We start from the raw sequence: 12,290 nt of genomic DNA on the forward strand, positions 1-12,290 counted from the left end.
TGGGGCAAAAAGGGAAAATGCCATAAATATTGGGAAGAATTCCATGTTGTGCCATGTTGACAGGAAGGTTGTTTTATAGACGTCAGGATTCATGGGTAAATTTCAGCATTATTAGAGGGGCAGTAAGTCTGTGATTCTGGGAGAAGAAAGCACATGTATTCAAGAAACTTAGCACCACCACAGCATGGGGCAAAAAGGGAAAATGCCATAAATATTGGGAAGAATTCCATGTTGTGCCATGTTGACAGTTTCATCAGAGCAAGCATTTCAGCTTGACAAATAGAATGATTCCTCTTTTCTCCCTCCATGTATGGTTCTGTGCCTTCTCCTGAACCCCACAGAGCAAATTGTAGGGGCACAAGTGGCACACAGGGGAGGGGGAAAGCCCAGCTGCACAAGCAGAAGTCCTTGTGAGGGCTTTCATTGGTGGGATTCATTAGTTAACTGAATTCTAACAATTATATGTCGGTATGGACATAGCTAGAAAATAATCTTCAGATTTTTGAACAGGTCCAACTTTTGTTCAGAGAGCAACAGAAAGATCACACTACGTGGTCGGGATCTCCTTAAATTTCAGACTTTAGAGGAATATAGCAATAGTGTCAAAGCCATTCCAAATTTAACAGTCACTTTATATTGACATTACAAGTCCAACAACCCTTTGTTTTTTGTTTTTCCCTATTAGATGACTATAGAGTACTGCGAAATGGCATTTGCCTGAAGGAACCAATGAAGGAATATTAACTATACAAAGAAATATTCAACAAAAAACTAAAGCAGCTTTATATGCATTTACTTTTCTTTTTAAAAAAGGAAGCATTATATAATTTTCTAGGTAGTAATACAATATTATATACAAACCCCATTGAAAAATAGTAAAGAACTATAAAACAAGTAAAAGCATTTATTATTATTTAATGATCTCAAAATAATGAATGTTTATAAGTATATAGTCTTAATATTTACAGGAATGTATTAGGACAACATTTTAAGATAACTCTTTACAATTTCGTTATTTCCCATCGCTTGTATTCAGCATATAATTCTAAACTGGGCAATCCATCTACAGTACTTATAAAATTACAAGCTGATAGAGCGTGAAATGGAATATACATTTTCTATGGGTGTGTACATTCATCCTGGTTTCTAGTTAAACTAATAGCTCAGGATACATTTTACATGAATGTAGGCTACCTAGAGAGAAAAACAGTAAGATGGAAGTCACAAAGGGATTGATTTTTTGCTCATGAGAAGAAGAGGCCGGCACCTCCTGCATTCTGTTCCTGCTGCCTTGTTTCCCTCATATTCATCCCAATCCAACAAGCATAATCTGCACATGCAAATAGGCTTCTGGAATCATGTCCATGCCATGAGTTCAGTGTGACCAGCTCCCATGTAAGTGTGCAAAGGGCTGCAGCCTCCTTCATGTAGATTGCTCTTTTGAATATTGTCCCATCAATGCAGAAGGAAATATCCATCTGACACCTGCACTCTGTGTGAACTTTGAACAGGTGGTCAATGCTAACAGCTCGAAGGTTGCATACAGATGCACCGGCAAACAGAATCGGGTACAGGTTTCTCCCCTCCGAGGCGAGTTCTGCTGCACATTTTCATTCATATTTATCTGCTCATGCCTCTGCTTGGCAGCGTAATTATTTATCTAATAAAGGGCCACATCTTTTTAAGGTGCTAAAAATTGTTCCAAGAAATCATTGGAGTTGACTTCATGATCAACACAGGGGTGTTAGCCAATCAAAGCTGTGCAAATCCAGCTTCTGCTGAAAAAACCCCCAGAAGAGTTTGATCCAGGGGGAAAGATTGTGCATTTGCCAAAAAAACACTTAATGTGCTATCCTGGCTGGCTCATCACTGATATTTTGTGCATTGGTTTGCATACTAAAAATACTGACCATTGGTTGGGAAGGGGTTTGATGGAACTGATTTTCAAACATTCCCTCTCTGTCCAGTAGATCATGAATGGGGAAACTTTGCTCCCCCCCCCCAAGTTTTGCTGAACTATCATTCTCAATATCCCTGACCATCAGCCATGCTTGCTGGGGCTGATGGGAGTTTAACTCCAGCAACACCTGAAGGGCGAAAGGTTACCCACTCCTGGAGTAGATGATGAACATTTAAAAGCTGAAAGAGCTGGCTACTGGTTTGGTGGAATGTGTAGGTAGGGATCTCTGGATTTGGGATGGCATCCAATGCTAGATAGACCCAATGGAATAAAATCCACAGATTTCAATGCATCTACTCTGGATGTGGCTAATAATGGATATCACTCTTTGCATCTGGCCAGTCCTAGCACAACCTGGGGTGTGTAGTCTAGATCGTGCCTTAACTACATTTTAAAATGTAATAATTGAAGTTTACAGGCCAAGAACAGAGCAGTTCTGGCGATCACACACAAGACTTTCTAGCCCAATAGATAACATTTTCACCTCGATGCCAGATGCTGTGGGTAACTAGTAATATGCAATGAAAACGTAGCACCCAAATGGCATCTGGCGAAACACTCCCATCAGTTTCAAGGGACAGATGGGAATGTCAACTTGCATTCACGTTATACATGCAATGTCCATGAACGGGTAACACCTCTGCATCTCATGTGCATCCTCCCTGCATATCGACATCAAAGCCCATACCTATAGGTTGGCAGCAGGATCCATAGCCAATAAACATGCACTGATGCTTTCCCATGTTGTAAAAAGCTCTTACCGCTGCCAAAGGCCATTGTTGGATCAGGGTAAAAGTGAGAGAAAATTTCTATTGTCTTCTGTGAATCCTGTATCAATAAAGGTAGACAAGGCTGACTACAATGGTAACAGACTTTTAAGCAAGTTTTTTTAGATATAAAAAGGTGACATTCCTGCAATTCAATATATAAGAAGCAATTATAAACAAAAACAAGCCCTTTATTAAAAACAATCTTTGGTTAGATTGGTATTTTAAACATGTTGGACAACATTTTGTTAACTTCCACGTAAAGAGTGTTTCGGACAAATTATACTTAAGAATGAGTTTGCTGCATACTTTGTATAAAAACTAATAAGTACTACAAAACTACGTGACGATTTTGCTTTTATTTTCTATAATTCTGCAACAATGCTCTTTTAATTGAAATATAACACTTTTGGACATTTGGTTTTACAAACCATACAGTAAGTTAATTTGCAATATAATGCGAGGCTTTGGCAGTTGTGGATGAAATTGATTTTTGTTCTCTATTAAAACTAAATTTCATCCTCAACTTACACAGCATAGGATTTTTTTTGGTATATATGATATGATGCACTGCAGTTCATAACTAGGAAGACTGTTATATGAACATTTCATATTGTATGTAACATGAAGCAAATGTTCTATATTTTGCTTTGTTGGTTTTGCTCAAGATACACGTAGAAGGTGCAGATTAAGAGGGAGCTGGTGCCCTGCCAAGAACACACATAATAAATAAATTTAAAGACTTTTCATGTATATGGGGCAAAATTAAGAGGGGGGGTCTGCTCAGGGTGCTTGCCCTTTTGATTCTAGTTTCATCTTTGTGTCCACCTGCATCACTGGGGCTATCTATCAAGGATGCCATATTTTTGGAGCAATCGTATCCTAAGCACTAGGCCTGACACTAGATATAACTGTGGAGCGGATGGACCTGGCAGGTATGTTCTAGCTCTCGGACTTGTTATCCGGAGCTTCCTCTTGGGTTACTTTCCCTGGAGACTGACATTGGAAGGAATGTTGTCATGTGCCTTGGCTGCCCAAACCCTGTCACCAGTGCCATTTGTTGCCAAACGTTTGCAAATTGTAGGGAGGGTATGTGATGGTTGCTTAGCAGCCACTAAACAGATTCTACCATTTCTTTCCTTCTCCATCCCAGGAGATGGAGATATGTTGCCAAAAAGACCCAAATGAAGCTGTTGGGCCCTCAGCCTGTAGGAAGTAGCAAGTGTTACTTGCTGGGGATCAGCAACAGGTTTTTTGTTTTTAAAAATCCCTTTACATTTTGCAGATGGCATTCAAAAAGTACACTTGCTACTCATCACATTTTCACAACATAATGCACCTGAAGATTTTTTGTACTCTGGAAAGTGCCATATAAATGCTAACCGTTACTATCAAGTCTGAAGGACGCCCATGTGATCTGCTTCCAGTTGCTGTTATTTTAAAGAGGCATGCACTAAATTTTACACACACATGCCCTTCAGATGTGATGAGAGGCATGCATATCTTGTACTTGGCTGTCCGTATCCCAGTACAAACTGTAAAGTGAGAATTGCAATCGAGGGCTAGCTAGGTGTTCGTAGAAGGATTTCTTTGACTTTGAAGTGTCCAGAAAACTGAACAGAAAAGGGGGATTTGGCAGGAGATGCAACATGGAAGTATTTATATGCTGATGCCTAGAAGCCTCCGACACAAGATGAGGGAACTGGAGAGCCTGATGTTCAAAAAATAAATAGTAGGCACATCAGAAATATTCTGGAATGGGCAGAATAGGTGGAACATCATAATATAAACTTTATAGTAAGCTCAGAGAAGAGTGTATTTGGGGTAGTGTTGCTCTGAATGTCGAAAGTGGACATAGAGTCCTAAAAGCTAGAAAAATTAAAAGGACTATTTTCATCCACGGAATCATTGTAGGTGGAAATAATCTGGTCCAAAACACAGCTTAGAACTCGAGTTATATTATCCCCACTTCATCAAAACTCCAAAGGTAATATTAAGTTGCAGTCCTATATGTACTTACCTGGGAAAATTTACTTCCCAGGTAACATGCATAGGATTGCACTGTTGATCTTAAACTTGATTAAAAAAAATAATCCTCAAGGATTCTCAGGAATAACTCCATACCAGAATCTATACTAGATTTGCAGAGGGACACCCTTGGCCCAGCACATGCTCTGATGGGCTCTTCTTCCCTCAACTCAGCCCACTATGCACTCTTCCTCATGCATTTCACTTGCTGATCCTCCCTTTCTGCCATTCATTCCTACTCCCTCCACACTCCCTCCCCCTGTCTCTTTTGAGCCGATAGAAACAATTGTGTGAAAGAGTACTTTCTTAATATCTCTTCTGAGCATGCTGCTTGTTAATTTCATTGAGTGACCCTGAATATTACGAGGGAGAAATCTCTCTCTCTCTCTCTCTCTCTCTCTCTCTCTCTCTCCCCTCATGCCAGTCATAATTGTATATCCCAATTTAATAAAAAAAACCACAAAGCCTCAAATGTTTATAGAGAAGATGCTCCAACCCTTTGATAAGAGCAAGAGAACTGAAAGCAGCAGAGAAGCTGGAAAGTGGCAGAGAACAATATTTGGATACCTTTGTCAGGGAACTGGGCAGTTGAGTCATCATAACTGCTGAACTGAAGGATGCTTTCAGTTACGATGCTCTGGTCAGTGAAATGATAGGGGGCTGTGGTATCTGGAAGTATGAGATGTAATCAAAGATGGGATGTCCAGCTACACTGAGCAGGATGACCTGTGAACGTAATTGCTTGGGGAATAGGTTTGTTAAACATATTCCTTCAGCAACTAGGTTCCTAGGTTTGTGGAGGGCAGTGCAATTTGCTAGCAGCTGTGTGTGTGCTCTTTAATTCAGGGCACTTTTGAAAAAAGGCCCCTCAGTGCTTGGGGAAATTGTGCTGTTGCTAATATTCTTTCTTGTCCTCTGGACCCCCTCTGGAATGTGCACTTAGACACTCTGGATTACTAAACATAAATGCCCTTTTCACAAATCCTTCATCTTTCACATCGGAAGGAATGAAAGATATTCAAACAAACTGCTCTCAGTAGTGCTGGGCTGATGGCCCCACCATTTTGTTCACTGGCGTGAGTGAAGTGATGAATTGGATTCTACCCAAGGCGTGAGCCCCAGATGAGAAACAAAATCTTCTTGCCACTGCTTTTGCTTAAGAGAAAATATTGCATGTTCAGCATAGAGCCCAGGAAACACAACAGGATTTCTGCTTGCAAAAAGGCCAGCAGATTAAAGCACAGTTTTTCTTCCTCTGTCTTGAAAGGAAGAACTCCACAGGATGCTCTTTATTTGCTTTGCAAACTGTAAAGCTCCCATACAGCTTATCAGGAATGGGGAGCCTCTAGTTATTCAAAACCCTCAGCCATTTTTCAATAAATAAGCTAAAGTAAAATTCCCAAGAGAATAGCCTACCTGTTCTATTTTTTTTAAATATAAAAACAGTGATAGTTATAAGCTAACCATGAAATATAGATATATGTAAAAAAAAAATATCCCTGCATTGCTTTTTGTGCAAATAAAACCCCCAAAAGATCCTTGCCAGAAACAGAATATGGTCCTCCATTTTTGTAAGAATGTAATTTCTTACATAGATATAAGCAAAATGGTTGCATATGCTTAAACATGCACCAGGCTGTTAAAGAATCAAGTCCTATCCTTTAAATAATGGCTTGCTTATGAGTGGAATGCCCCGGAATAAAACCACTTCCTCTTCTACACTTCAACATGGCATGAATGAATGGAAGACGCACTCCCTCTATGGCTCATTGACGATCTGGGGCTATGGTTGTTACAGTTTTCACCTTTCCTTTTCTCCTTGCCCCCCCAGTTTTCTAGCAGCTGCAGCTTTCCCTGTTCTTCTTTCATGAAGACTTCCACCATCAGAACTTTCTCCTTATGAATTTGCTGACTGATGTCCTTGGGAATGTCTGGGATAATCCAGTCCACAAAGTCACTCATAAACATGACCAAGTTCTGAAAAATAAGAATTTCAGAGCCAATATTAGCAGACAAAACTAAGCACTTTGAAGTCCCAATTATTACAACGGAGAGCTCAGTATTTGCAAAAATTTGTCCCATGGAAGTCTGCGGAACATAAACATTGCTTAAATTTGACTAGATTGTGTCCTAAAGCATGTTCCTAAACAAGCCTGCTTGGAAGCAACCTTGATTGAAACCAATGGGAATTACTTCTACAATTATGGGATGCGGGTGGCGCTGTGGGTTAACCCACGGAGCCTAGGACTTGCTGATCAGAAGGTCGGTGGTTCGAATCCCCGCCATGGGGTGAGCTCCCGTTGCTCGGTCCCTGCTCCTGCAAACCTAGCAGTTTGAAAGCACGTCAAAGTGCAAGTAGATAAATAGCTACCACTCTGGCGGGAAAGTAAACAGCGTTTCCGTGCGCTGCTCTGGTTCGCCAGAAGCGGCTTAGTCATGCTGGCCACATGACTCGGAAGCTGTACGCCAGCTCCCTCGGCCAATAAAGCGAGATGAGCGCCGCAACCCCAGAGTCGGTCATGACTGGACCTAATGGTCAGGGGTCCCTTTACCTTTACCTTACTTCTACAATTAGGACTGATATGCTAGACATATATTTTTTATTTAGAAACCAGAGTTATGTAAAATTACTGTGCAGTTTACAACTCTCTGGCATACATGGCCACAGATATTTAAGGCCCGCTCCCAAACAAAACCAGCCTGTCATGAATAAAATTCCCCAATGTCTGACTGCATGCAACTCTCTTTTTCTAACTGTCACTTTTTATACATGAAGATTAAGAAAGAAAAAGTAAAAAGTCTCTTTTGTGACACATTAAGGACACACACGGTTTTCCTTCCTGGCTTCTCTGGTCACATGGCCAACATCTGCCTGATCTAACACATCTGTAGCAGAAGACACATGTAACACTCTTCATATGTTACAACACATGTACCTTTTCTTTCTCAGAAATTAATTTCCTGGTGGGAAGTGGTAATACTTAGGCCCTCAACCCATAGAGAGTTAAATTCAACAAATATTGGTTCAGAGAATTTATTTATTTACTCTGTTTTTATCCCGTCCTCCCCCATACCACCAAAAGGAGCCCAGGGCAGCCACCCAATACCCACAAATAAAACAACGTAATTCAAACACTACTAAAGTCAAAACTATCAAAGCACATTTCAAACAATACATAATTCCAGCTGCTAAATGTACCACCCCTTCAAGTACAAAATGCCTGGCCAACAAAAATGTTTTAAAATGATGGCAATGTTTGTGACAATCATCCTTCATTTTTTTGGGGGGGAGATTTGATAGTAGGGATGCTGCCAAAGAGCAAGGTCATGCTGTGGGCTACCGCCCCCCCCATCTAGCTCCATTGGTGACACTACAAGCAAGGCCTCAACCATTGATCTTAAGACCTTGTCTGGTTGGTATTGGAGGAAGTGGTCTTTTACGTACTTAGACTCTGAGCTATTAAGGGCTTTTTGATTACCAACACATTGAATTGGAACTGGTGGCTTTACAGGAAGCCAAGGCAATGCTAGGACAGGTGACACATGACCCAGTCTGGCAGTCACAGACTTCTTTACCATTTTCCAGGGAAGTCCCATGTGGAGCACTTGACCTAGTACAAACAGGTCACCAGAGCATGGGTTACTGGCACCAGGCTATCTTGGTTCAAGAGCAGTTGTTGCTGGCACAACAGTCAAAATTGGGCATAAGCTGCCCCAGATGTCATCTAGCTATACAGTGAATCCTCGTATCAGTGAGTACTCTTGGAGTACTAACAGGGTTTCATTTTCCCCATTTCTCTCCTGATAAACATGACTAAGGCTACAGTGGTGCCTCGCAAGACGAAATTAATTCGTTCCGCAAGTTTTTTCGTCTTGCGAGTTTTTCGTCTTGTGAAGCACGGTTTCCCATAGGAATGCATTGAAAATCAATCAATGCGTTCCTAAGGAAACCGCCTTCAGTCCAGGTCCGGGGACAGTCTGTCCCCCGACCTCTTCTGAAGGCCGGCGGGGGGCGAAAGTCTTTGCTCCCCCCCGCCGCCTGCCTTCAAAAGCCGTCCGGGATAGCGGGAAGCGCTTCCCTGCTATCCCGGACCGCTTTTAAAATGCTGGCGGTGGGGAGCAAAGCCTTTCGGCCCCCGCCGGCCTTCCTGGACCTCTTCTGAAGGCCGGAGGGGGGGGGGAAAGGCTTTGCTCCCCACCACCAGCATTTAAAAGAGGTCCCCGGAGATTTCCCTATGGGCTTTCTTCTTGCGAAGCAAGCCCATAGGGAAATTCGTTTTGCGAAGCGCCTCAAAAAATGGAAAACCCTTTCGTCTAGCGGGTTTTTCGTCTTGCGAGGCATTCGTCTTGCGGGGCACCACTGTATTTTGGTGACAAAACCAGACCTGGAGCCAGAGTAAAATGGCTCCAGATAATATTGTTATTGATATGCGGGTGCTAAATGCTTGGGTTTAATAAATGTTAGGTTTTAATTAGAACTGGGATGTGAAAATGGCATGTCAGACCCTTGTGTCTAAGATATGTGTATTAGGTTATATTATATTAACAAAGTATTCTCTTTTCCAAGCCCTGTCTGTTAATACAGAGCCACCTTAAATAATTTTGGGATATACTTTACCTGAAACACTATTACAAATGCTAGTCTTGCTGCTAGGACAGCCCAGAAATCCTTTGCAATATCATATTTAGTTTCAGACCACGGGGGATCTCGGTAATCTTTGTATCTGAAAAGCAGAACTGAGAGTCAGTATATTCAAGATGGGGATCTTGACTGAATATACACAGTATGGCTCTTGCAAAAAGCATGAAACTTTGCCAAAGTTTTGTTGCTTTGTTGTACCCTTATCATATCCACCTGTTGGTGTTGCTTAATATTTCAGTTGTAGCCTTCTTAGAGATGCTGAGAAAAAAATGTGTGCATGTATGTTTTGCATACGTATATGTGTGTGTGAGTGTGAGTGAGAGATCGAGAGCGAGAGAGAGAGAGCGCATTGACATTTCTTGAACAGAAAGGGCTTATTCCATGCAAGCCTCAAAATACATGTTATTATCACCAGTTATCTATGTAATAGTCTGGGTTGATTTGTGAGAAAACCAATCACAATCGGATCCTTCAAAAAGCGAATTTTGGGCTCTTTTTAAAACTAAAAGTAGGCTGATGCCTATTAAGTGATGTTATCATGATGGTAATAGACCTAACTTTGCCATTAGCCCCTCCCCTGCATATTCCATCTACTGTAAGTGAAAAATTAGGGTAGGGAGAAAGGATGCAGGTTGGCGGGGAGGTGAAGAAATGAGATGGAGCCCTTATCACCCAAAGTCCTATGAGACTTGCAACAGGAAAGTAGGCAGAGACCCTTTTGGACCCATTCCTGCCTTCTCCAGCCACCAGTTGGGGAGGGCATAGAGTGCTGCCTCATTGGATGGACTGAAGCAAAATATGTAATAAAACAAATAAACCATCTCCCATTTTAAAATAGGAAGAGCTGGCTCCAAATGGAAATCTTATCCAGGAAAAGATTTGCTGTGGGGCAGAAGGGTTAACACGACTTTTTAAAATGATTGGGTTGGAGGCCAGGGAGAAGCTTCCTAGGAATTTTAATACAGTATATTGACCGGGAGTTGTGCAGTATATTGGAAGGTGTTCTCAGCCCTCCTATGCCATGAGCATGGAGGTACAATGAAGCCTTGAGGCACAGGAGTGCAGATTTTTGCACTCTAGATTTTCTGGACTCCAACTCCCACCCATCCTTAGCTAGCACAGCCAATGGTCTCGGATGTTGGGAGTCCAGCATCATCTCAAGGAACATAGGCTCCCCACCCCCGTCCTAGGAGATGAGTGACACCAGAGATAGCAGGGTTTGTGGGGTGGAAGATATATTTTGGTGAAGGGAAGGAAGGGGTGCTAGCTTTGGTAGCCCTGAGTGGCTTGCACGTAATCCTGGAGAGATTATGTGGGATGCTTACGGCAGGAGATTACATTTGGGTTTGGGACCTAATGAAAAGGAGCGCTGTGGCTTAGAAGTTCAGATTGGCACAGGGAATGGGCGAAGCTTATGTGGTCATGAGTTTGTTCTAGCACAGGTGGAGTTGACCATTATATGTTCAACAATGCATGTTACTGGGATAACTAACGAGACAGAACAGCCTAGTCTCTAGTTTAGATCTTCAGATTCCAGTCTTTGGACCAGAGGCAAAAAGCATATCCAACAATAATAGGATTATGGATATATGTTCTGAGGTTGACGGCAAGCTAACAAGCTTTCTGGGCGTTCTTTGATTACAGGACTAGATGCTGCGGTAGTAAGTAGATCCTTGAGTAGCTGAGCTGTACTGTGTATTTGAAAGGTTGAGCAATAAAACAGTCATAAAGACAAAGGGGAGTAAGCAGCAGCCATAGCTTTTCATGCAAAGGCTGTGGGAAAGTGGGTCCTCACACAGGCCTCTGGGTTTGGTGGGTGCTAGACAAATGGAGGAGTCCTGTGGATAATGACTAGTTCTGGCATGTGTCCCCTAACAGGCTGGGGTTGTTAGTGTGGACACTACTAACTAGAAATGCTTCAAAGTGAAGGGGGGTTGTTTTAGACGGCTTTGTTATTCTTCTTTGGGTGGCAGTGCAACGGGAGGAAATGAGATCACATCGAGGCCTCAGGTGCACTCTTATGGGCCATAGCTTTGGGGAGAGCTGGAGAAGCTCTGAAGTCGACAGTTTTCAAGCTCTGAGAAAGGTGTCAAGGAAAGGAAATGGTATGGCTCAGACCATGACAACTGAGACGAGATAGTGGATATACACAGAAGGAAGATTCATATGCAAATGGAAGGTGGTAGCCACAAATCCATGTTCAAATACATACAACCTAAGTACATGGAAACTTATATATGAGTCCTTCTGAGATGCATGAATGGGTCAACATCCCAGGGAAAAATCTCTTTTAAGGAAATAACAGTATGTACCTGCATATTTGGACTGGGTAGCCAAGCTCCATAGCGTCATTTGGAGCTGTTCCATCTTGAAAATCGCTGACATTAAAATAGGATAGCGTATGGTTCACGAAGCCATGCATGGTGCCACTTTCACTGTACATATACAGGTACACGAGGCGTGGAATGAAGTCAGATGTGAATGAGATCACAAATGCCTAAGCCATAAGAGTAAACAATGAGCGCAATATTCAGGCAATGCTTGACTGATTTCATAACCAAACTCAACTGTCTCCTCCCCCAGTTGGGCTTATGAGCAGATGGATTGCTATAAATCAGGCTGGTTTCTGGCCATAATCCGCAGATTAATGATTTTCTTCACTCCATAGAAGTTTTGATATTCGAACTCTAGAACTGCAGCAAATTGAGAATGAGCAATTGAAGTTGGCTGAGGACATAACATCATGTGGACAATAAAAAACAGGTCCTTCATTGTTTTCTAATTTCAATATGGTTCTGCTTTCAGTGTAAGTGCAACATTTGCAGTGTTCTGCTCTCTCTGGTTCTATATCCACATATTTATTTATTAATTATTATTTACTAAGGCATTAAGG

General features: G+C 41.9%; 1 protein-coding gene across 5 annotated transcripts in view; it reads right to left on the bottom strand.

Annotated features, from left to right (window-relative positions):
- Nucleotides 1-886: 886 nt before the first annotated feature.
- Nucleotides 887-12,290, bottom strand: part of ANO1 (anoctamin 1) — a 141,824-nt gene continuing 130,420 nt past the window's right edge. For all 5 annotated transcript variants that reach the window (XM_083749855.1, XM_083749858.1, XM_083749856.1 and 2 more), the window contains 3 exons: nt 11,710-11,894; nt 9,374-9,479; nt 887-6,732 (listed from right to left, as the gene is read on the bottom strand). In XM_083749855.1, the coding sequence (XP_083605981.1) occupies nt 6,472-6,732; nt 9,374-9,479; nt 11,710-11,894 (552 nt within the window). In that variant the 3' untranslated portion in view covers nt 887-6,471. The remainder of the gene's footprint in view (nt 6,733-9,373; nt 9,480-11,709; nt 11,895-12,290) is intronic.

The sequence above is a fragment of the Podarcis gaigeae genome (genome assembly GCF_964106915.1).
Source record: "Podarcis gaigeae genome assembly, chromosome: 1".
In the NCBI taxonomy this organism is placed as follows: Eukaryota; Metazoa; Chordata; class Lepidosauria; order Squamata; family Lacertidae; genus Podarcis; species Podarcis gaigeae.